General features: G+C 48.7%; 1 protein-coding gene across 1 annotated transcript; it reads left to right on the top strand.

The window, feature by feature from the left end:
- Positions 1-1,869: 1,869 nt before the first annotated feature.
- On the top strand, positions 1,870-24,706 carry LOC129491664 (tumor necrosis factor receptor superfamily member 10D-like). The gene is made up of 10 exons (XM_063611017.1): positions 1,870-2,063; positions 2,791-2,844; positions 4,424-4,616; positions 9,087-9,132; positions 10,599-10,710; positions 11,743-12,011; positions 12,591-12,622; positions 13,044-13,229; positions 22,034-22,106; positions 22,291-24,706. Exons 1-10 carry the CDS (start codon positions 1,870-1,872, stop codon positions 22,422-22,424), a joined length of 1,293 nt encoding a protein of 430 aa, XP_063467087.1. The 3' UTR covers positions 22,425-24,706.

Here is a 24,706-nt window from a genome sequence, read left to right as displayed (position 1 = left end):
AGTTAGTGTTCCATCGCAAGCTAGTAAGTGCCTCTCAGATGGAAACTTTATAGTCTAAAGGCCCAGTTCCCTGGAGGTGCTCACAGTCTTTTGCCATTAGCTCTAGGCAGTGCTCCACACAGGGCACAGAGAATGTGTATTACCTGTACTTTGGTTTCTATTCTACACTGTGTGGTCCACCCTCCAGGGCCAAGGGGTCTGAAGTGCTCTAAAGACTTTCCTGCAGGCCCTGGTGGCTCTGTGTTAATGCTGTCAGTCTTCCTGAAGTCCCTGTCTCCTCATCCCCTGCCTGGATCTGCACCCAGCACACATTCCGGAACCCACACACTTCTCAGTGCCAGAGAGACCTGGCACACATTTCTGATCATAAATCAGGGCCTGGGGCCTGGCAGGTGCTCAGGGTGCTCCATCGCTCAAATCCAAGCCTGTAGAGATGATGACATTTCAATCCCAGGTTTCTGGTGAGCCATAAAACCTTCGTTTCTATAGCGCTATCCTCTTCTATCCACCATGTGAGGGGTCAGGAGCCGACTCACCCCAAGAGTCTAGGAGTCGTGCCATTGACCTTACTGCCTAGGGTCACAAGCTGGCACCCTTCAATACCACACATTGGATCTGTCCTCACAGCGGCAGTGTGCTTAACTGGATGGGGAGGCAGGTAGCCCAAGGTCAGACAGTTGGACCTGGGTAGACACTAGGCTTGGGGACAGACTTTGGAAGCCACTCCCCTGATTCCCGTGTCTCCATGGGGCCTCAATACCAGAGCCCTCAAGTTTGGCCAGGGAGTGTTTGTGCCTTGACCATGCAAACGGTGCCAGGTTGTGGCTAGGGATGCCCCCGGCGTTCCTCTCCCTCCTACCTACTCCTCAGCCTCTGCACGTGCCCATCATGGCCTCTGTGTCCTTCATTCTGTCCACCCATGCGTTCACTGGGCCCATCCTTGGTGCCAGGCACCTGCTACCGAGGGGTGCCAAGCCCCTGCCAGAGAAGCTTGGAGCTGAGTCACAGCAGCAAGATGACTGGAGGCAGTGGCATCAGTGTAGTGTTCAGTGAGGCCGCTGTGGGAGGAGGGAGTGGGAGCAGAAGCTAAGAGTGGACTGAAGTCCTTAGGCCAGGAGGTAGTTCAGGGTTTAAGAAGAGGAGAGACAGGCGTCCCGGGGAGGGAGCAGGCTCAGAACGGGCCTCCAGTGCCGCCTCTGAACCTCACTACCCAGACTACAGCAGCGCAGTGGGAAGCACCTCAGCTCCTGCCCCTTCTGCTGGCTACAGCCCCGACAGGACCCGGAATCAAACCACAGGCCCTGGGTCACTGCTGCCGGAAAGAACTGGTTCCTCTCCGTCCATGCACCCACCCCCACAACTTCGGCCCTCCCGGAGGTGCTGGGGGAGGCCATGCCACTTTTCTGAGTGCCTGGAAGTGACTGCAGGAAGGGAGTACAAGTGACCACGCCTTTTTCCGGGGTATAAAAGCGGAGGCGCGCGCTCCAATTCTGGCAGTGTAGCTTGAGAACCTTTCCACGCGCACGAACTACAGGGACGATTTCTGATTGATTTTGGCGCTTTTGAACCAAACTTTAGGGGGGCGAAGAGCCTCCACCCACCTCCCTTCTCGTGAGACTTTAGGGACAGAGCGCCCCGACCGCCTCCAGCGCTGGAGCGGGGCGCTATCCAGGAGCCAGGACAGCGTCGGGAACCAGACCAAGACTCCCGGGCCCAGGACCCTTAAGTTCGTCGTCTTCGTCGCAGTCCTGCTGCGGGTGAGTCTCCCCGCGGTCCCTGGCTGGGGAAGAGCGCACCTGGCGCCGGGAGTGGGCAGGGAGAGAGGGGGACACGGTGGGGATGCTTGGCCCGGGTCGCCTGCGGCCGGGCATGTCCGAGCAGGACGAACCCGCCGTCGGAGTCAGGGGAAGAGCGGGGTCCCCGGGCTGGGCAGGAGCGACCCGGACGCGAGGGAGCAGAGCGCGCGCTCCCCTGGCTGTCCCGTGCGGCGAGGACCGCACTGAGCTGCCCCAGAGGAAGTTCCAGAATCAGCGGAGGGAGGGAGTCAAGATGGAAACCCCGGAGTGAACCTCAGGAAGCCACAGAGCGGTTGCCTCTTGCGTTAGTTAGTTAATGACATTAACCCAGGCCGGGCGCAGTGGCTCACGCCTGTAATCCCAGCACTTTGGGAGGCCCAGGCGGGCGGATCACCTGAGGTCAGGAGTTGGAGACCAGCCTGGCCAACTTGGTGAAACCCCGTCTCTACTAAAAATACAAAAATTAGCCGGACGTGGTGGCGGGCGCCTGTAATCCCAGATACTCGGGAGGCTGACGCAATAGAATCCCTTGAACCCGGGAGGCGGAGCTTGCAGTGAGCCGAGATTGCGCCTTCACACTCCAGCATGGGGGACAAGAGCGAGACTCCGCCTCCAAAAAAAAACAAAAAAAATAGCCGGGTATAGCGGCGTGCGCCTGTAATCCCAGCTACTTGGGACGCTGAGGCAGGAGAATCGCTTGACCCAGGGAGGCAGAGGTTGCAGTGAGCCGAGATTGCACCACTGCACTCCAGTCTGGGCAACAGAGCAAGACTCTGTCAAAGAAGAACAACAATAACAACAATTAACCATATGTTTACATTGTTAAACGTGTTCCTTGGAGATCGGTTTAACAAACAGCCGGTGAAAAAGCTTTCCAACGCTGTTTTTGCAACTTTCACTTCCTCTGTCCTGAAAGTGGCAGGAAGCGGTCAACAAACGTGCCTGCAGTCAGTGTCTTCCACTGCCACCCGTGTGTCCCCTGTGTATCCCATAGGCGGGACCGGGGGCTGGCCCCTTCCTTCAGCATAAAAGGTGTGAAGTTCTCCTTGTGAGCTGGCTTTGGAAACTTGAGATCGGTAGTGGGGTGCACAATAAGGACATATGATTAATAAAATGTGCAGACTGCCAGGACTTTTTCAGAGTGATTGACATTTCTCCTAAGAGCGCTGAGGCTCCTTATATAATACCAAAAAAGAGAGGGAGGACAAAACAAGGTTATAGGAACCATGAGAGTTTGCATGTTTTCTTTCAACAAATTAATACTAAATTCAAAAAGCGGTAACACTTTCACTTCTCAAAAATTACACAACTGACTACTACAGTAGTTTATAGTGGGTGGACCTACCTGAGGCAGCTAGAAGAATGGCTGTGTCAGGACAGTGGCCCTGAAGAGAGAATGTGTGGATGACCTGTGTAGACAAGGCCAGCAACCTGAATTTCAGTTTTGCGAATGTGAACTCTATACGTCCCAAAGGAGGCTTTAATTCCTCCATCAGTCTTGCCTTATTAAATGCATTTCAATGCACAATTGCTTTTTAAAATTTTGGAGCTAACACAAATCACATTAGATGTTTTATGGCAGTACATTCAGATTGATCTTCTTTTAAACAAGGGTATTGTATTTTACTGCATGGGTAAGCCACAGGTTAATTCACGGTTGCCGCCTAGGGGCAGCTGGTTAGATCCCATCCTGACTTTGCCTTTGCTAATTCCAACAGCATTGTACTAAATACCCTTGTATGTATCGCGTGTCCACATATCCATGCACACCAGCTTATTGGGCAACTCCTTAGAAGTTGAATTCTACTTCTCCTTCTGCGGGATAAATGACTTCAGAAGTTTCTTTAAATGTTCACAAATTTTCCTCCAAAAGACTACTGAACTTGGCTTACATCCACACCTAGTCCACACATGTGCCTGTGTCCCTACACCTTTGCTACATTTAGCTTTCATTTGTTACTAGTCTAAGAAGTAAAACATGATTCATCACATTGTTATGTATTTTCATTCCTTCATGGTATTAGGAATTTTCAAGGATACAGGAGTTTTGGTAGTGGGAGTAGATGACCGGGGGATCCAGATGAGACAGCAGGGGAGGGCGGCAGGGAAGACTGAATTCCCAGCTGTGAACTGGGAAAACCGTGGTAAGCTGGGGCCAGTCCCTGCCACCCACCATGCCTGTAAATGGAGATAAGGTCTCCATCTTCAGGCTGTCAGAAGGACATCAGATGAGCCTGGAGCTGAGCTCAGTTCCTGACCGGATTTCGTGGCTCTGTCAATGTTGGGCTGGTCCAATCTCTGTGCCAGGTCATTCCACGTCATCCCTCTCTCAATCAAAGTAGGAATTGAGAAGTTCCAATGGCTCAGAATCTCGGACTCTGAGGCTCTCAAGGACTCCTGAGATTGGAGGCTGGGAACAGCTGGGCCCTGCTGTGCTTCCCCTCCAGCTCTGTGACTCTGGTGTGGCCCCAGCTGCTGCCTGTAAAGTGAAGAGATAAAAATCTTCAGCAGCCCTGTGTAAACCTCAGAGGGCTGTGTTACCAGGTGTGGGAGGACAGATCACATCCTCAGGGCTGGTGTCAGTCACTCTGGACTGGATCTCCAGGCACCTGTCCTCCACCCAGCAGAGGCTGCACCTGTTCCTACCTGCACCTCTATACCGGGCTCCCTGAGCTTGGGGCAGAAGCTTTTGAAGACTGGGGTGGAGCACCATGTGGAGGGACCATCAAGGAACAGTGGAGCCAGAGTTTAAGTGAGGACAGCGATGGCACTGCAGGGCCACAGCCTAGTTTACCTGCCACGTTTCCAGTTGTTCTTCCGGTGGGTGCCCGGCTCGGGTTGCAATTTGAAGAGGGAGCAGGAAAGGTCTTGATCCAGGTGGCTGCAGATGGCTGCTCACCCAGCCCCTACTGAGAGGCCACAGTCTCAGTTCCAGTCCTTTGTCCTGTATCCAGGAGTGTCAGGGTAGTGAGGCTCTAAATTCCTGGTTGGGGATGGGGAGAGTGGGGACAGTGGGGATAGTGCCATGCCCTGAGCCTGTGCTGTTGGGCAGCTGGTGTCCTGCTCCCAGCCAGCAACTGCACATTTTCATCTACTGGATTTTCCTAACAACCCGGAGAGATAAGGGTGGGTTGTTTTCCCTGTTTTACAAGTGGCAAAATGAGATTCAGGAGCAATGTCTCCAGCATTTTTGTCCTCACCTTCTGTATAATAGCAGCCATATTTGGGCCTCTGAAGGGCTAGAGTTCTCTGAGCAGCTGCTTCTCTGATCTCTGTCCTGCACTTGGCCTCTGGGAGCTCCTATGGGACCTCAGCAGAGTCCACAGGGCTCTTCAGGGTCTCCTTCCCGTGCCACAGCCTGGAGCCTGTCCTTAGGCAGTAAGCTGAGGCCGCCACTGCGCTCACCTCATGGGCTTGGGGGGAAAGTGATTCACCCAGGAAATAGACAGTGAGCCCTTTATTGTCTTTGGAGTCTGCTGGAGCCAGGGAGGACAGACGAACCCTACGTGAATCCTGCTTCCTGGAGCCCACAGTGTGGTGGGTGGGGTGACACCCAGAATCATATAATAGGAGGTAGCATGAGGGAGGCCTGAGATCTCACCACACTTGCCTCCCCCTCTTCCAGAGAGGCTGTGCTGGAGGGAGGCTGTGCTGGTGCAAGGCCATAGGATATGATATTGTTGGCCTAGAGGATGGTGCCTGGTTACAGTCACCATTGAGAATCATGGAGGTAAGCTAAGCTCCCCTTCAAGGGCTTTTTATTTTGGCTGAGCCTGAGAATTAAATTGACATAAGACAGGCACACAGGAGAAAAGCATATACTACTTTCTTTTTGAGATGCAGTCTTGCTGTGTCACCTATGCTGGAGTGCAGTGGTGCAATCTCGGCTCACTGCAACCTCCGCCTCCCAGATTCAAGCCATTCTCCTGCTTCTGCCTCCTGAGTAGCTGGGATTACAGGTGACTGCCCTCCCGCCCAGCTAATTTTTGTATTTTTAGTAGAGATGGGGTTTTGCTGTGTTGGCCAGGCTGTTCTCGAACTTGAGCTCAGGTGATCCGCCCACCTTGGCCTCTCAAAATGCTGGGATTACAGGCATGAACCACCACACCAGGCCAACACACACATTTATTTAATGCAAGTTTTACCTGGCACAGAAGAAGCAGTGACAGTCAGGTATATACTGAATTAGACCAAGTAACTTGTGAAGAAGCAAGTAAATATGTGGAGGCTAAAAAGATGAGTGGTTGTGTTCTAACAAGGTCTGCACAGTACTGTCTTGGCCTCGACTTCTCATCCTTAAAACTAAGGAGATTGTCCTGTGTTTCCTTGGGGACTTTCATCTCCTGCTTTTAGGAAACACAAAAGAGGTCAAAGCATCTTCTTGTACCTGCTGTTTTTCAGTAGCCTTTAATTCATAATAGTCAATGGGCCAGGGTGGGTGGGCAGGTGCTATGGCTCACATCCGTAGTCCTGCCCAGGTGGGTGGATCACTTGAGCCCAGGAGTTCAAGAGCAGCCTGGGAAACATAGCAAAATGCTGTCTCAAAAACCAAAACCAAAATAAAACAAAAATAAAAACCCCAAAAACCACACACACAGAAAATCATGTCGTGTGAAGGAATCCAAGCAGAATGCATACCATTTGATTCCTCATCTTATTAAAATGCAACTAAGCTATTGTGACAAAAAGCAGAAGAAGTGTTGCTGGGGACATAGGAGCAAAGCAGAAGAGAGGATTACATTGAAAAATGAAACACTGCAGGACGGTAGACATGTCATTATCTTATCGTGGTGATAGTTCCACAGTGTATACATACATCTCAATCTACCAAACTACATGCTTCAACAATGTACACCTTGTTTCATATCCATTAGACCACAATAAATCCATTTTTTAAAAACTTTCAATAGAATATAAACACTTGAGTGTAAACTGTATTCCCTATAGCACTTGCACATAGATCATGGAAATATGCATGCATAAAAAGTCAGTACCCAATTAAAATGGAATTCTAAAAGGTAATTAACATTAAAATATACAGGGGAAAAAGGAGTAAAAAAATTAGACTAGACAACCATAGTTTAAATGGTAAACTTATGGGTCTATTTCGACTATCAGTTATTGCACTAACTGTAAATCCACTGGGCACTACAGTTCAAAGATAAAAAGGGTTTGAAGGGCTGAAAAAAACAAGACTCAGCTATATCTTGTCTATACGAGATGGGACTTAAAAGGAAGACACAGATGCTGTGTGTGGAAAGCAAATAGATGGAAAAAGATACGCCATGCAGAGTGTAAGGCCAAGAAAACTGCCGTGGCTATATCGGTATCAGATGAAGTTGATTTTGTTAGCGGTGGACGAGATTTGAGTTACCCTACGTTGAAGGCGGCCAATCCGTACGGGTCCACAGCACCTTCAGCTCTTTGCCTCTTGAGAAGAAAGAATTGGACTGAGGGGCATAAGGCAGAAGGAGAGACGGAGGCAAGTTTCAGAGCAGGAGTGAAAGTTTATTAAAAAGCTTTAGAACAGGAAGGAAAGGAAGGAACGGAAAGAAAAGAAGGAAAGTACAACTTGGAAGATGGCCGAGCAGGTGACTTGAGAACAGTGCACAGCCGGACCGCCTGAGTTGGCGTTTTATAGGTTGGCATACTTCCAGGATCCTGCCTTACTTCTCCCCACTCCTGAAATCTTACTGGGAAGCTGCTGATCAGTTTCAGGTGTTTTCTATGTATTAGGAAACTGCCTTTTACTGGCATCGGCTGTAACCAGTTCCTACTTTAGAGACACAGTTATCAACCACCTGATGGTCACCCAACACTGCTGGTGTCAGAAGTGGGGAGCCCTCTCCTGTCCTGCTCATACCTAACTAGCTGCCTACTGTAACAATTTTAGGACATTGAATATTATGGGAGCTCAAAAGGGACCTCTGTAGTTAAAAAGGTTAACTCTTCAAGGAGTATAATAATAATCACAAATTGTATATGCCTAGTAATACAGCTTCAAAACACATGATGCAAAAATAGAATGAAAAGGAGATTAAATCATCTGTTTCTCTGCATGATAGAATGCTCAGATGAAAACCCCAGTAAAGTGGCGAGCGATCTGCACACTATCAACCACCTTGATTTAACTGACGTTTAAAGAGCAGGAGTGGAACATCCACTGAACACTCATTCCTTTCTATGCTCATGATACTTTCACCAAGATAGACTGGGTTCTGGGATATAAACCACACAATATAATCTCTCAACTTAATGAAATGAAACTGGAAATCAGTAACAGTATCCATAGAGAATTCTAAAATTTGGTTATTGAACAATACACTTCTAAAAAATCTGTGGTTTAGAGAAGAAATCAAAAGGGAAGGTAAAATATTTCAAAATAAATAATAATATAACATCAAAACTGGTGGGAAATGGCTAACAGTGTTTGGAGTGAAATAATACAGCTTTCAATGTTTCTATTAAAAAATCGGGGGTTGGGGAGATGGGGAGTTACTCCTGAAGGGTATGCATTTCCTTTCTGGAGTGATGAAAATATTCTAAGATTGATTATAGTGATGATTGCATAGCTATGAGTATATTAAAAACTGCTGAAATGTAGACTAAATGGGTGAATTATGTGAATAATCATAATTACTAATTATGTGAATTGTGTCTCAAAGCTGTCGAAAAAGAAAAAATGTGAAATTTATGGCTTGAAGATCTACATTAATAAATCATAAAATACAAGCATAAATTTAAGCCAAACAAAGTAACAAGGAGGAACATAAATCAAGGAAATAGAATAGAAACCACAAAAAGAAGTGACAAAACGGACTGTGTGTGGTGGCTTACGCCTGTAATCCCAGTACTTTGGGAGGCCCAGGCAGGCAGAACGCTTGAGCTCAGGAGTTAGACCAGCCTGGGCAACGTGGTGAAACCCCAGCTGTACAAAATACACAAATGTTAGCTAGGCATTGGGGCACACTCCTGTCTGTGGTCCCGGCCACTTGGGGACGAGGTTGGAGGACCACTTGAGCCCGGGAGGCAGAGGTTGTAGTGAGCAGAGATTACGCCACTGCACTCCAACCTGGATGACAGAGGGAGACCCTGTCTCAAAAAAAGAAAAAAAAAAGTTCACAAAATGAAAAGTTGCTCTTGAAAAGGAGTAAGAGTGTGAAAGCAGAGAAGGGAGACAGAGACATCGCCTGAACCTAGAGGGACCCCAGCCCGAGAAGGAAGGATTTGGGAAACGTGCGTTAGCTTCACTGTCACCAAGTGCTAGGCAGCCTTTGATGTGGAAGAAAGCTACATTTTGTCTTGTTGAGATCCAGGCAGTTGAACAGAGCCCAAGGTAAGCAGCTTGTATTGTAACCATTTTGTTTTTGCTCAGAAGCAAGATTATATTAAATTTAATTAAATGTAAATTCACAATTAAATTAAATTCGTACTTTTACACACTCCCAACTTAAAAGTTACAAAAGCTGTGCAAAAAAAATTTGAAAAATAGTTGTTGGCATGATGAAAGCTATTATTGAATTCTTCAGTGTGTGCTTTCTACAAACAAGGAAATTAACATCAACACGTTACCACTATCTAATACGCAGACTCTATTCCCATTCTCCAGTTGTCTTCTCTTCGTCATTTATGACACAGAGATCATGGCCAGAATCCCTGAATTGCTGTTTCATCTTTTTCTGTCACTCTTTGATATTTAGTGAGAACAGCTTGTCAAAGTCCTTTGTAAAGCAGAAATTACTTAATGTTTGATGCTATATCCTGACTTTCATTAAGGTTATATTATAACCCTCATTTGTAAAATGTGTATGTTTATGTGTGTGTCTGTGTGTGTGCGAGAGAGAGAGAGAATATTCACCCACTGGTCAATTAAACACTTGGTCAAACTAAATATATTAGATGCTATTTCTGCTTGAAGGGCTCATATGTTTTTTTTTTTTAATTTTTTTTGTCCTTTTTTTTTTTGAGATGGAGTCTCCCTCTGTCGCCCAGGCTGGAGCACAGTGCCAGCTCCGCCTCCTGGGTTCACGCCATTCTCCTGCCTCAGCCTCCCACATAACTGGGATTACAGGTGCCCGCCACCATGCCCAGCTAATTTTTTGTATTTTTAGTAGAGACAGGGGTTCTCTGTGTTGGCCAGGCCGGTCTCGAACTCTCGACCTCAGGTGATCCGCCCTACTCAGCCTCCCAGAGTGCTGTGATTACAGGCGTGACTCACTGCGCCTGGCTAAAATCTTTTCTGTAATGTATGCCACCTGGCTGGGAAGTCTTCTAAACTATTGCCTGCAAGGGGGTGGGGGCATCATTACAGCATAGGGGAGGCCTGGCCCAGCGGACAGGGGCTGGGTTCCAGCGGTGGCACACGTCTGCTCCGGGGCCAGGCTCTCTCCTCCCGGGCTCTGTGCTCCTGACAGGTGCTCGGCCTCACTCAGCCTTCAGGTTCTCAGGCCCCTTCCTCTTCCCCAGCAAGGCCGGGGCTTTGGGGAAGTCCCCCAAGGGCTCCTCTCCTTGCAGAGTCTCTCAGGTGATGCCCTTGCACCTCCCTTGCTACTGACCATGCCATCAAAACAATGCTTTTCCCCTAATCTGATGTAATAAATAATGAATCATGCTCCTTTTATATTGGTCCTTACGTACAGGGTGGGTGTCCTGTATGAGTCCCGAGTGTGCTGGTGCAGAAACCGGCCCTCAGAACTCCTTGGTGAACTGAGTTGAACTGAGTGGGAGGGGATGGGGTGGTGAGGAAGGGTTGACAGACATGTCAGGGAAACACATTCCCAAAACCTTATGCTCTGTTGTCAGGTCAAACAAATAAGAGTTCCTGCACCACGACCAGAGACACCGTGTGTCAGTGTGAAAAAGGAAGCTTCCAGGATAAAAACTCCCCTGAGATATGCCGGAAGTGTAGAACAGGGTGAGACAGCAGCCAGGGGCTCCCAACAGCTGAAAAGACCTGAGTCACCTGGTACCTCTATGTCTCCCCTGACCCCATGGATCCTCCAGCCCCATGAGACATCCCTGAGCCTATGGGGTTTCCTGAGCCTGCGGTGGCCCCTCCTGGTCCATCTGCCTTTCCCCACCCCTAGCCCCTGCAGCAGCCCCTTCCCATACCCTCCCCAGCATGAGTCCCTTTGTCCAGGCTGAATTGTTCACTGGGCACAGGAGGTGACTTTCTAGGTGCCTTGAACCTTTTCAGAGGACCTAGGAAATGTGATTTCCTTTTGAAATCAGAAGAAAACACTTGAATCCAGCGTGGCTTGTATTTGTCCTTATTCTAAGTTGATTTAAAAAATGTAATTTTTCATATTTTTTATACGGGCAGAGACCCATAAAGACAAAAGTGCCTGTAGCCCACAAAAGTCATAATAAGGCCATGGGTGGAGATCCCTTAAGTTCCCATGAGGACCTGAGCCCACCCAGCCGGTCTCAACCCTGGCCCCTGATTTCTCACTAAGTCCTTCTTTTTCCTATTTGGGTTTTAGGGGCAAAGAGTAACTTGCTCTTCTCTGGCCTTCCAGTGTTTGCTGTGATTGGGAGGAACCAGCAGCAGACAGGGTGGGGCAAGGGCTCACTTGTACTGTGGGTTAACTGGAGGAAGTGGCTCAGCTTGTGGCTACAGGGGCTTGTGATCTTCCCGGGAGTGCAGCTCCTCCTAACGCAGGCCTCCCCTGTAGCCCAGGGAAGCTCAGTGTGTGCCCAGCACAGAAGGCTCCTGGAGCTGCAGCTGTGACCCCAGAGCAGGGAGGCCGAGGGGCTGAAGTGCACATGCTCAGACCCTTCCCCAGCCTCAAGAAGGGAGCATAGGGGGACCCTCTGCTGACACGAGGATACTGTCCTTCCCCTGACATCTTTTCAGGGACATTGGGGAGGGAGGGTGACTCCTCTTTCATCCCACCTGGCCAGCTTTCCATCAAGCGTCCCCCTCTCCCTCCCTGTGTGTACCCAGGTGTCCCAGAGGGATGGCGAAGCTCAGTAATTTTACGTCCCAGAGTGACAACAAGTGGAAAAATGAATCAGCTGCCAGTTCCATTGGGAAAACCCCAGCTGCAAAGGTGACAGTGACCACCAGCCTTGAGCCGCCTGCCTCTTCTGGTCTTGACACAGCCTTGTACATTGGACTTAGAGTTGGGGCTGTAACCATCTTCCTTCTATGTGTGACATTTTGCATTGTATTTCGGAAGAAAATCATTTCTTGCCTGAAAGGCATCTGCTCAGGTAGGTGCTGGCTGAGGGTGGGAGCGCTGGGCACTTTCTGCCCTGCCCCCTCCCACTCCGTTCCCACAGACAGTAATCCCCGTCCCTGCCCCTGGTCCAAGTGTCTCCAACCTGGCTCGATCTTCCTTCTTGTGATCGCCCCATCCCCACATCCTGTGTATCCTCCAGGACCCTGGTCTCATCATCCCCTCTCTCAGGGCTGGGGGACCCCTCATCTCCCAGCCAAGTCCGGGAGGGCAGGGCCAGTTCCTCCCATCTTCAGACTCAGCCAGGCAGGGGGCAGGCGGATCCTCAACTGGGTGACAAGCATCAGGATGAGAAGTGGTTGTGGGATTTATTCAGCCTTGGTCAGAGCAGAGCACAGAGATTTTCCACGTGTTTGTTTTTACTCTAGTTCCCCTTCTCATCCCCCTTCCTCAGGGTGTCCCCGAATTCCAAGGCCCTATTCCTGTCCCCAGCCCCAGGGCTCCTTGTCCAGTGTCCCTGCCCCCAGCCCAGCCCTGCGCCCCAACCACCCTCTGGGAGGGAGGTGCTGCATGGGCCCCTCCCCACCTGCTCAGGAGACTCCTTCTCTTCCAGGTGGTGGAGGAGGTCCCGAACGTGTGCACAGAGTGAGTTGGTCTCTCCAGAAACTGGGGGTGTCATGGGTTTCAGGAACTGCTTCCCGTCCACTGCCGAGCCTGGGTGGGCACAATCCCTTGTCCTCATGGCTGCCCTGACTCTGACATGGCCTGGGGACTCTGGGCTGACTGTCGGGGACACATGGCCATTTTGAGCAGCACACAGACCGGAGGGCCATGCTGCAGCCCTGTCCTTCCTGCAGCCTGGGTGACACCATCACTCCACAGCTGGCCCCGTGGGGATGTGGTGACCACCTGACCCACCTCAGCAGGGTGTCCTGGATGTGCCAAGCCTCAGCTGCCTGGGGTGACCTCATTGGAAGGGGTTGGGGATGGCAGGTCCAGCTGTGTACTGGGGACCCTGAAGCTGAGCCCTGGGTGTGGACTTGAGTGGGCTCTTTGTCTTCCCAAGGTCCTTTTCTGGCGTCGTTCATGTCCTTCACAAGTTCCTGGGGCGGAGGACAATGCCCGCAATGAGACCCTGACTAGCAGATACTTGCAGCCCACTCAGGTCTCTGAGCAGGAAATCCAAGGTCAGGAGCTGGCAGAGCCAACAGGTGTGACTGTAGAGTCGCCAGAGGAGCCACAGCGTCTGCTGGTGAGTTGAGGAGGGACTGTGCCATGCCTGGCCTGCTGCCTGCACAGGGCTTTGTAGACAGTGGGACATGGCAGTGCCTCCTCTTTCCTGGCCGGAGGTTACATGGAGCCTTTGGGAGACAGGGGACTGCAGGGGACGGAGCGGCTGCACTGAGGTGGTGACTGTGCCAGTCTGCAGGACATCTGCTTCTTACTCCCTGTCCTGTTGTGTCTGGAATTGGTGGGTTCTTGGTCTCACTGACTTCAAGAATGAAGCTGCGGACCCTCGCGGTGAGTGTTACAGCTCTTAAGGTGGTGCGTCTGGAGTTTGTTCCTTCTGATGTTCGGATGTGTTCGGAGTTTCTTCCTTCTGGTGGGTTTGTGGTCTCGCTGGCTCAGGAGTGAAGCTGCAGACCTTTGCGGTGAGTGTTACAGCTCATAAAAGCAGTGTGGACCCAAAGAGTGAGCAGTAGCAAGATTTATTGCAAAGAGCGAAAGAACAAAGCTTCCACAGTGTGGAAGGGGACCCGGGCGGGTTGCCACTGCTGGCTCTGGCAGCCTGCTTTTATTCTCTTATCTGGCCCCACTCACGTCCTGCTGATTGGTAGAGCCGAGTGGTCTGTTTTGACACGGTGCTGATTAATTTGTTTACAATCCCTGAGCTAGACATAAAGGTTCTCCACGTCCCCATCAGATCAGTTAGATACATAGTATCGACACAAAGGTTCTCCAAGGCCCCACCAGAGCAGCTAGATGCAGAGTGTCGATTGGTGCACTCACAAACCTCGAGCTAGACACACGGTGCTGATTGGTGTGTTTACAAACCTTGAGCTAGATACAGAGTGCCGATTGGTATATTTACAATCCCTGAGCTAGACGTAAAGGTTCTCCAAGACCCCACCAGACTCAGGAGCCCAGCTGGCTTCACCCAGTGGATCCTGCACCAGGGCTGCAGGTGGAGCTGCCTGCCAGTCCCATGCCGTGCGCTCGCACTCCTCAGCCCTTGGGTGGTCGATGGGACTGGGCGCTGTGGAGCAGGGGGTGGCGCTCATCAGGGAGGCTTGGGCCGCATAGGAGCCCATGGAGGCGGGGGAGGGCTCAGGCATGGCAGGCTGCAGTCCCGAGGCCTGCCCCGCGGGAAGGCAGCTAAGGCCTGGTGAGAAATCGAGCGCAGCGCCGGTGGGCTGGCACTGCTGGGGGACCCAGTACACCTTCCACAGCTGCTGGCCCCGGTGCTAAGTCCCTCATTGCCCGGCGCGGGCAGGGCCGGCTGGCTGCTCCGAGTAGGGGTCCCACCAAGCCCACGCCCACCCGGAACTCCAGCTGGCCCGCAAGCGCCGCGCGCAGCCCCGCTTCCCGCTCGCAGCCCCGCTTCCCGCTTCCCGCTCGCAGCCCCGCTTCCCGCTCGCGCCTCTCCCTCCACACCTCCCTGCAAGCTGAGGGAGCCGGCTCCCGCCTTGGCCAGCCCAGAAAGGGGCTCCCACAGTGCAGCGGTGGGCTGAAGGGCTCCTCAAGTGCTTCCAAAGTGGGAGCCCAGGCAGAGGAGGCGCCGAGAGCAAGTGAGGGCTGTGAGGACTGCCAGCGCACTGTCACCTCTCACTGTCTTGCTGTGTCCCCAGAGCCTGGAGCTCCACAGGCATAGAGTGAGTGTCACAGGGTTCATTGAGGACTGCATAAGGCTGCACAGTCTCCATCGTGTGCTCCTAACAGAACTCAGGGAGCCCTTGCTTGAAACAGCAGAAATTTTAAATGTTCTTCAAAATTCTTATTACATTGAACATATTTCACAGTAAATCTTTGTCCAGATTTCCGATCAAGTATGTAAGGAGGCTTCTGGGAAGAAGTAGGATTTCTGAGGCAGTGTGTAGAAGTGCTTTTGTATTACACAAACACACACATACAGTTATTCACATCGATTCACTAGTTTTGATATGACATTGAGTAGGTGTGAAATCTGGACACACATTTGTTTTTTTTTAAGTTCTTTCCTTCAAGATAAAATAAGATGATCCTATCTAATTTTTTATGGACTTTTAAAGAATGATTTGGTTTGTAGCATACACCAGTGGAACGTAGGTGCCATTTCTTTTGTGATGCTGTGTGAAGTGAGGAACTCCGTGAATTGTTCTGAGTCACTGTCTCCTTTCTCCACGCCTGTTTAGGAACTGATTCTCCTGTTTTTCTCTGCTTTTGGCTCCTCTTTGATCACTTGTCAAATACTTACCTAGACAAGGTTCACTTTCCACCCATTTTCTTCCTTTCCTATAACTATACCCCATTTTTTTTTTAATGAAGGGAAGTATAAAAAGGTAAGGAAACAAACAAAAAATATCAACAATTACTCCATGCTGCTGAATGGCATTGCACCTTTGTTTTGTAATTTGTAGAGATGTGATCTTGCTGTGTTGCCCAGGCTGGTCTCAAACTCCTGGCCTCAAGTCATCCTCTCACCTTGGCCTCCCAAAGTGGTGGGATTACAGGCAAAAGCCACTGCACCTGGCCGAGGTGCACATTTTTTGGAAGTGGTGAATGCAGAGCCACACATCTGCCACACTATAGAAAGGTGCTGAGTCATAGTGGTAGTCCCCTAACACTTCCTCCAGCCCCCAACCCTTCTTCATTCAGGTGAATACAACAGATAATTTCTTGTGATTCTTTGTAGAAATCTTTATGCATATGCCATGTATATTCATACAAGCATGTGTACATTTTGTTTACATTACAGGGGTTATGTTATATATAATACACTGCCAAAGGAAACTTTTTTTCGTTTTTTCTTTTTCCTTTTTCAAACTTATTTTGATTCGGGGGTACATATGCAAGTTCGTTTGATGCTGAAATTTGGGGTATGAATGATTTTATCCAGGTTGTGGGCATAGTATCCAACAGGTAGTTTTTCAACCCTTCCTCCTCTCCCTCCCTCCCCGCCCTGGTAGTCCCCAGTGTCTATTGTTGCTATCTTTGTGGTCGTAAGTACCTTATGTTTAGCTCCCACTTATAAGTGAGAACATGCAGTATTTGGTTTTGCGTTCCTACATTAATTCACTTAGGATGATGGCCTCCAGCTTCATCCCTGTGGCTGCAAACAATATGATTTCATTCTTTTTTATGGCTTTGTGGTATCCTATGGTGTATATATGCCACATTGTCTTCATCCAATCCACTGTTGATGGGAACCTAGGTTGATTCCATGTCACTGCTATAATGGATAATGGTGTCTTTTAGTAGAATGATTTGTTTTCCCTTTTTTTTTGAGAGGGAGTCTCGCTCTGTCACCCAGGCTGGAGTGCAGTGGCACAATCTCGGCTCACTGCAACCTCCGCCCCTCCAGGTTTAAGCAATTCTCTGCCTCAGCCTCCAGAGTAGCTGGGATTACAGATGTGTGCCACCACACCCGGCTAATTTTTTGTATTTTTAGTAGAGACGGGGTTTCACCATCTTGGCCAGGCTGGTCTTGAATTCCTGACCTCGTGATCCACCCGCCTCAGCCTCCCAAAGTGCTGGGATTACAGGTGTGAGCCACCGCACCCAGCAGATTTGTTTTCTTTTCTGTGTATACCCAGTAGTGGGTTTGCTGTGTTAAATAGGAGTTGTTTTAAAATTCTCTGAGAAATCTCCAAACTCTTTTCCATAGTCGCTGAACTAATTTACATTCCCACTAACAGTATATAAATGATCCTTTTTCTTTATAGTCTCGCCAGCATTTACTGTTACTGGCTTTTTAATAATCGCCATTCTGACTGTATGAGATGGTATCTCATTGTAGTTTTGATTTGCATTTCTCTGATGATTCATGATGATGAGCGTGTTTATGTCTTTTGCCCATTTTTAATGGGGTTGTTTTCTGTGTGTTCATTTAAGTTGCATATAGCTCCTGAATATTAGACCTTTGTCAGATGCATAGTTTGCAAATATTTTCTCCCATTCTGTGGGTTGTCTGTCACCTAGGCTGGAGTTCAGTGGCATGATCTCAGCTCACTGCAACCTCCGCCTCCCTGGTTCAAGTGATTCTCCCTCCTCAGCCCCACTAGTTGCTGGGATTGAAGGCACGCGCCACCATGCCCAGCTAATTTTTGTATTTTTAGTAGAGATGGGGTTTTGTCTTGTTGGTCAGGCTGGTCTTGAACTCCTAACCTCAGGTGATCTGCCTGCTTCGTCCTCTCAAAGTGCTAGGATTACAGGCATGAGCCCCCGCACCCGGCCTGTTGAGAGTTTCTTCTGCTGTGCAGAAGGTCTTTAGTTCAATTAGATGCCACTTGACAATTTTTGTTTTTATTGCATTGCTTTTGAGGACTTAATCATAAATTCTTTGCCATGGCTGATGTCCAGAGGGGTGTTTTCTCGGTTTTCTTCTAGCATTCTTATAGTTCGTGGTCTTACCTTTAAACTTTTAACCCACCTTGAGTTAATTTGTGTATATGGTGGAAAGTAGGAGTCTAGTTTTCATTCTTCTGCATATGGCTAGCCAAATATCCGAAGCATCTTCTGTTGAATGGGGAGTTGTATTATTCCATTTTCATACTGCTATGAAGAAATACTTGAGACTGGGTAATTTATAAAGAAAAAGAGGTTTAATGGACTCACAGTTCCACATGGCTGGGGAGGCCTCACAATCATGGCCTAAGGTGAAAGATGAGCAAAGGCACATCTTACATGGTGACAGGCAAGAGAGCATGTGCAGGGGACTGCTCTTTATAAAACCATCAGCTCTTGTGAGTCTTATTCACTATCACAAGAACAGAACTGGAAAAACTAGTCCATGTGATTCAGTTACTTCCAATAATTTTTTCCAATTCTGTGGAAAAAGACATTGGTAATTTGATAGGAATAGTATGAAATCTGTAGATTGATTTTGGCAGTATGCCCATTTTAGCCATATTAATTCTTCCAATCCATGAGCATGGAATGTTTTTCCATTTGTTCATGTTATCTATGATTTCTTTTAGCAGTGTTTTGTAATTGTCCTAGAGATCTTTCACATCCTTGGGTAGAGGTATTTCTAGGTAGTGTGTGTGTGTGTGTGTCTGTTGTAAATGGGACTGTGTTCTTGATTTGGTCCTCAGCCTGAACATTATTGGTATATAGATATGCTACTGATTTTTTTTTCTTTTTGAGACAGAGTCTTGCTCTGTCACCCAGGCTGGAGTGCAGTGGTGCGATCTTGGCTCACTGCAACCTCTACCTCCCAGGTTCAAGTGATTCTCCTGCCTTAGCCTTCTGAGACGCAGGGATTACAGGCGGGTGCCACCATGCCCGGCTAAATTTTTTTTTTTTTTTGAGACGGAGTCTCACTCTGTCACCCAGGCTGGAGTGCAGTGGCGCGATCTCAGCTCACTGCGAGCTCCGCCTCCCAGGTTCACGCCATTCTCCTGCCTCAGCCTCCCGAGCAGCTGGGACTACAGGCGCACGCTGCCACGCTCGGCTAGTTTTTTGTATTTGTAGTAGAGACGGGGTTTCACCGTGTTAGCCAGGATGGTCTCGATCTCCTGACCTTGTGATCCGCCCGCCTCGGCCTCCCAAAGTGCTGAGATTACAGGCGTGAGCCACCGTGCCCGGCTACGCCCCGTTAATTTTTGTATTCTTCCTTCCTTCCTTCCTAAGACCTTCCTTCCTCCCTCCCTCCCTCTCTCTCTCTCTCTCTCTCTCTTTCTTTCTTTCCCCTCTGTGGCCCAGGCTGCAATCTGCTTGGCTGGCTGCTGCCCCACACAGCAAACTACCTGGGATTGCCGGCGCGCGCCACCACTGCCTGCTTTTTCTCCTTTGGCTGCAGGCGCGGTTTCGCCATCTTGGCCACGCTGGTCTCCACCTCCTGACCCCGAGTGCTCTGCCCGCCTCGGCCTCCCGAGGTGCTGGGACTGCAGACGGAGTTTCGCTCACCCGGTGCTCGGTGTTGCGCGGTGGCGTGGTCTTGGCTCGCGGCAGCCTCTGCCTCCCAGCCGCCTGCCTTGGCCTACCAGGGTGCTGGGATTGCAGCCTCTGCCAGGCCGCCGCCCCGTCTGGGAGGTGGGGAGCGTCTCTGCCCGGCCGCCCCTCTGCCCGGCCTCCCCATCTGGGAAATGAGGAGCGCCTCTGCCCGGCCACCCATCGTCTGGGAAGTGAGGAGCGCCTCTGCCCGGCCACCCATCGTCTGGGAAGTGAGGAGCGCTTCTGCCCGGCCACCCATCGTTTGGGAAGTGAGGAGCGCCTCTGCCTGGCCGCCCCGTCTGGGAAGAAGTGAGGAGCTCCTCTGCCTGGCCGCCCCGTCTGGGAAGTGAGGAGCGCCTCTGCCCGGCCACCCATCGTCTGGGAAGTGAGGAGCGCCTCTGCCCGGCCACCCATCGTCTGGGAAGTGAGGAGCGCCTCTGTCCGGCCACCCATCGTCTGGGAAGTGAGGAGCGCCTCTGCCCGGCCACCTGTCGTCTGGCAAGTGAGGAGTGCCTCTGCCCGGCCGCCCCGTCTGGGAAGTGAGGAGCGCCTCTGCCCGGCCGCCCCGTGTCTGGGAAGAAGTGAGGAGCGTCTCTGCCTGGCCGCCCCGTCTGGGAAGTGAGGAGCGCCCCTGCCCGGCCGCCCCGTGTCTGGGAAGAAGTGAGGAGCGCCTCTGCCCGGCCGCCCCGTCTGGGAGGTCTACCACGGAGGCCAGAAGCAACGTGGGGGCTGGACGTGGTGGCTCACGCCTGTGGTCCCGGCACTCTGGGGGGCGAGGCGGGTTGATCACTTCGGGCTAGGAGTTCGAGACCAGTCTGGCCAACTTGGCGAAACATGAAGAATACAACAGACAAACCAACCAACCAACTCAGTGACAACAGAACAGGTCTACCCTGGAGTCATACTCTAATTTTTTCTATTTTCCTCCCTTTCTGATCCTTTATCCCACTTTCTTTTTCTTCCTCTTCCTTCTCCTTCTTCTTTGTCAAACAGAGGATTGAGTTATTATCACTGATCCATATAAAGTCCCTCTCTCATTTATTTTAATTCCCATCCCCCATTTCTATTCCCCGACTTCCCATGTGCAACCTTCCTAATATGTTTGATACGCATCTTTTTGTTTCTATGTATTTTTAGAAAATGTTTATTGTTTTTGTGTGCAAAAAAAAAATTAATAAAAAAAAAATTTTTGTATTCTTTAGTAGAGACGGGGTTTCACCATGTTTGTTGTGCTGGTCTTGAACTCTTGACATCGTGATCCGCCTGCCTCGGCCTCCCAAAGTGCTGGGATTACAGGTGTGAGCCACGGGGCCCGGTGCTACTGATTTTTATACATTGATTTTGTATCCTGAAATTTTGCTGAAGTCGTTTATTAGTTCCAGGAGCCTTTTGGTGGAGTCTTTAGGGTTTTCAAGGTATAGAATCATATCGTCCATGAAGAGTTTTGACTTCTTCGTTTCATATCTGGATGCCTTTTCTTTCTTTCTCTTGCCTGAGTGCTCTGGCTAGGATTTCCAGTACTATGTTGAATGGGAGTGGTGAACATGAGCATCCTTGTCTTGTTCCAGTTCTCAAGGAGAATGCTTCCAGCTTTTGCCCATTCAGTATGATGTTGGCTGTGGGTTTGTCATAGATGGCTCTTACCATTTTCAGGCATGTTCCAATGGGAACTTTCTAATGTTTTTTAACATCCAAAAGAGCAAACACCTCTTCCATAATTTTTCAAAATGTATTATTTTACCCAGATAAAATTTAGAATTAAAAGATTTCCTCCATCCTTCCCTCCTGAAAAATCTCAGTGCCATTTTATCAATTTGCTTTAAAATTAAAAATTAATCTAGAAATACTGAATATTTTATTAATATTCAGGATTTCCTTATCAAAGGAGATAACATTTGGTGTCAAGTATTTTATTGTAACTGACTTGTGATTTGTGTTCCTGTTCAAATAAATTATTCCTGTTTCTTATGGCTGTTTAGTATTTCGTATCCATTATGAGTTGGATAGTCTTGTAATTCTGTTTGCTAATTTATTGCATTCGTTATGTTTTTAACATTCCTCCAGACATACATTTCTATTTCAATATTGTAGTTTCATTCCTAGGGATTTTAAATGACATTGAAAATAATGATTGTTGTGTCTGCCCTCTTCCAAGAGTCTTGCCTCATTTTAATTTTCCATCTTGTTGCCTAGGCCAGACCTTTCAGAACAATATTCAGCTGTGCTTAGGGAAGGCAGGTGTTTGGGTCCTGATTTGATATCTGGGGAAGACCTCCAAAGTGTCACTCTTAGGAATATTCACTTTTGGTTTCATATAGAAATTCTCATCATCAAGAACGCAGCTTACCATTTTAAAAGGGTTTGAAAAAAATCAGAATTGCTGTTTAATTTTACCAAATGTCTTTCCAGCCTCCATAGAGACTGCCATTTTATTTAATTATGCTATTGATATGGTACAGTATTGATGATCAAAGATCATTTACAGTCTTGGGATAAATCATTTTGTTAGGGTTTCCTGGGTGCTCTCATATATAGTCTTCTGTCAAGACTCTGCTGGTAAGAATTCTGGAAGGAAGTCATCATTTCCTGTGAGGGTGGGTGGGAGTTGATTAGATGGGGCAGAAGGGGACTTTCTGGGGCGTGGCAACGTTCTATGTCTTGATCAGGGGATAATTACACAGGTGTATAGTCAACGTTGGACAGAACACTTACAAAGTGAGCATTTACTGCACGTCAATTATGTCTCAATGAGCCACCAGCACACAGAGCCCAAGAGCTGTGCAGGACCAGAGGTTTGTCTCCATCTCCATGGAGACCCGAGAGGGGAAGCGCTGCAGGTCTCTTGCTGGCTGGTGGTCGGGGTCAGTACTGGACTGCAGGATTCCTGACTCTGACCAGAGCATTCCCCACTGTGTGTTACAGGAACAGGCAGAAGCTAAAGGGTGTCAGAGGAGGAGGCTACAGGTTCCAGTGAATGACGCTGACTCCGCTGACAGTAAGTGTTTTGTGCCTTGAGACACAGCAGGAGGACAGGGAATAGGGAAAATGTCCTAACTGCTGTCCTTATAGCTGAGAGGACTCTTCTGGAGCATTCACTGCTGGAAGCAGGGGGTCCCATGTTGATCCTGTGCTGATCGTCCTTGGAGCATCGAGACCCTAAATCTCTTCTCTCTTCTCAGTCAGCACATTGCTGGATGCCTCGGCAACACTGGAAGAAGGACATGCAAAGGAAACAATTCAGGACCAATTGGTGGGCTCCGAAAAGCTCTTTTATGAAGAAGATGAGGCAGGCTCTGCTACGTCCTGCCTGTGAAAGAATCTCTTCAGGAAACCAGAGCTTCCCTCGTTTACCTTTTCTCCTACAAAGGGAAGCAGCCTGGAAGAAACAGTCCAGTACTTGACCCATGCCTCAACAAACTCTACTATCCAATATGGGGCAGCTTACCAAAGGTCCTAGAACTTTGTCAACACACTTGGAGTAATTTTTATGAAATACTGCGTGTGATAGGCAAACGGGAGAAATTTATATCAGATTCTTGGCATCATAGAGTTATATGATTGTGTATTAAGGGTGGTTTTAGGCCACATGCGGTGGCTCATGCCTGTAATCCCACCACTTTGGAAGGCTGAGGCAGGTGGATCCCTTGAGCTCAGGAGTTCGAGACCAACCTGGTCAACACAGGGAAACTCCGTCTCAATTTAAAAAGAAAAAAAGTGGTTTTAGGATGTCATTCTTTTCAGTTCTTCATCATGAGACAAGTCTTTTTTTTTTCTATTTCTTATATTGCAAGCTCCGTCTCTACTGGTATGTGCATTTAATGACATCTAACTACAGATGCCACACAGCCACAATGGTTTTCCTCATAGTTTTTTTAACTTTAGAACGGGATTATGTGATTATTACCTGTATTTTCAGTTTAGGATAGTTTTGACTTAACGATTAGATTATCAAGACGTAGCCCTATGCTAAGTCATGAGCATATGGACTTACGAGGGTTCGACTTAGAGTTTTGAGCTTTAAGATAGGATTATTGGGGCTTACCCCTACCTTAATTAGAGAAACATTTGTATTACTTACTACAGTATACTGTACATCTTTCTATTTTCTGATTTTTGTATAATGATGTAAACATGGAAAAACTTTAGGAAATGCACTTATTAGGCTGTTTACGTGGGTTGCCTGGATGCAAATCAGCAGTCAAAAATGACTAGAAATATAACTAGTGACGAAGGGAGAAATCCTCCCTCTGTGGGAGGCACTTATTGTGTTCCAGTTCTCCCTTTTGCACCCTGAACTGCACCAGGGTGTGATGGCTGGCAGCTTCTCAAAGGGCAGCTTGTCTTACTTGATAATTTTAGAGGTATATAGCCATATTTATTTATAAATATTTATTTATTTATTTATTTATTTATTTATTTATTTATTTATAAGTAGAGGTTTACATATGCCCAGGATTTTGAAGAGCCTGGTATCTTTGGGAAGCCATGTGTCTGGTTTGTCATGCTGGGACAGTCATGGAACTGCCTCTTCCTACTTGTCCACAGCAGATGAGGACAGTGAGAATTAAGTTAGATCTGAGACTGCGAAGAGCTTCTCTTTCAAACACCATTACAGTTGAACGTTAGTGAATCTTGAGCCTCCTTTGGGCTCAGGGCAGAGCGAGTGTTTATCTGCCCCGGCATCTGCCATGGCATCAAGAGGGAAGAGTGGACGGTGCTTGGGAATGGTGTGAAATGGTTGCCGACTCAGGTATGGATGGGCCCCTCTCGCTTCTGGTGGTCTGTGACCCTGAGTCCCTGGGATGCCTTGTAGGGCAGAGATTCCTGAGCTGCGTTTTAGGGTACACATTCCCTATCTGAGGAGCTTGGCCCCTCTGTAAGCATCTGACTCATCTCAGAAATATCAATTTTTAAACACTGTGACAACGGGACCTAAAATGGCTGACACATTTGTCCTTGTGTCATGTTCCATTATTTTATTTAAAAACCTCAGTAATCATTTTAGCCTCTTTCCAGCAAACTCTTCTCCACAGTAGTCCAGTCGTGGTAGGATAAATTAGGATGTAGTCATTCTACAGGTTTCAGTCTTTTCCATCTCAAGGCATTGTGTGTTTTGTTCCGGGACTGGTTTGGCTGCGACAAAGTTAGAACTGCCTGAAGATCACACATTCAGCGTATTGTGTCTGTGGAGATTTAGGAGGGGGTGGCCTTTCTGGCCTTTGCACTTCCGTCCTCTCCCACTTCCATCTGGCGTCCCACGCATTGTCCCCTGCACTTCTGGAAGATACAGGGTGCTGCTGCCTCCTGGTCTTTGCCTTTGCTGGGCCTTCTGTGCAGAAGACTTGGCCTCAAAGCTCAGAGACAGCCAGTCCGGTCCCAGCTCCTTTGTCCCTTCCTTAGAGGCCTTCCTTGAAGATGCATCTAGACTACCAGCCTTATCAGTGTTTAAGCTTATTCCTTTAACGTACGCTTCCTGAGAACATGAAATTGCTGGGGTTTTTTGGTGTTGGTTGATTTGCTTAGGTTTCGCTTTATACCCAGGCCAAATAGCACATAACACCTGATTATATATGAAATACTCATATGTTTATGACC

This window comes from Symphalangus syndactylus, chromosome 10 (genome assembly GCF_028878055.3).
Source record: "Symphalangus syndactylus isolate Jambi chromosome 10, NHGRI_mSymSyn1-v2.1_pri, whole genome shotgun sequence".
In the NCBI taxonomy this organism is placed as follows: domain Eukaryota; kingdom Metazoa; phylum Chordata; class Mammalia; order Primates; family Hylobatidae; genus Symphalangus; species Symphalangus syndactylus.
Note: the sequence above shows the minus strand (reverse complement) of the source record. Positions and strands in the feature narration are given on the sequence as shown.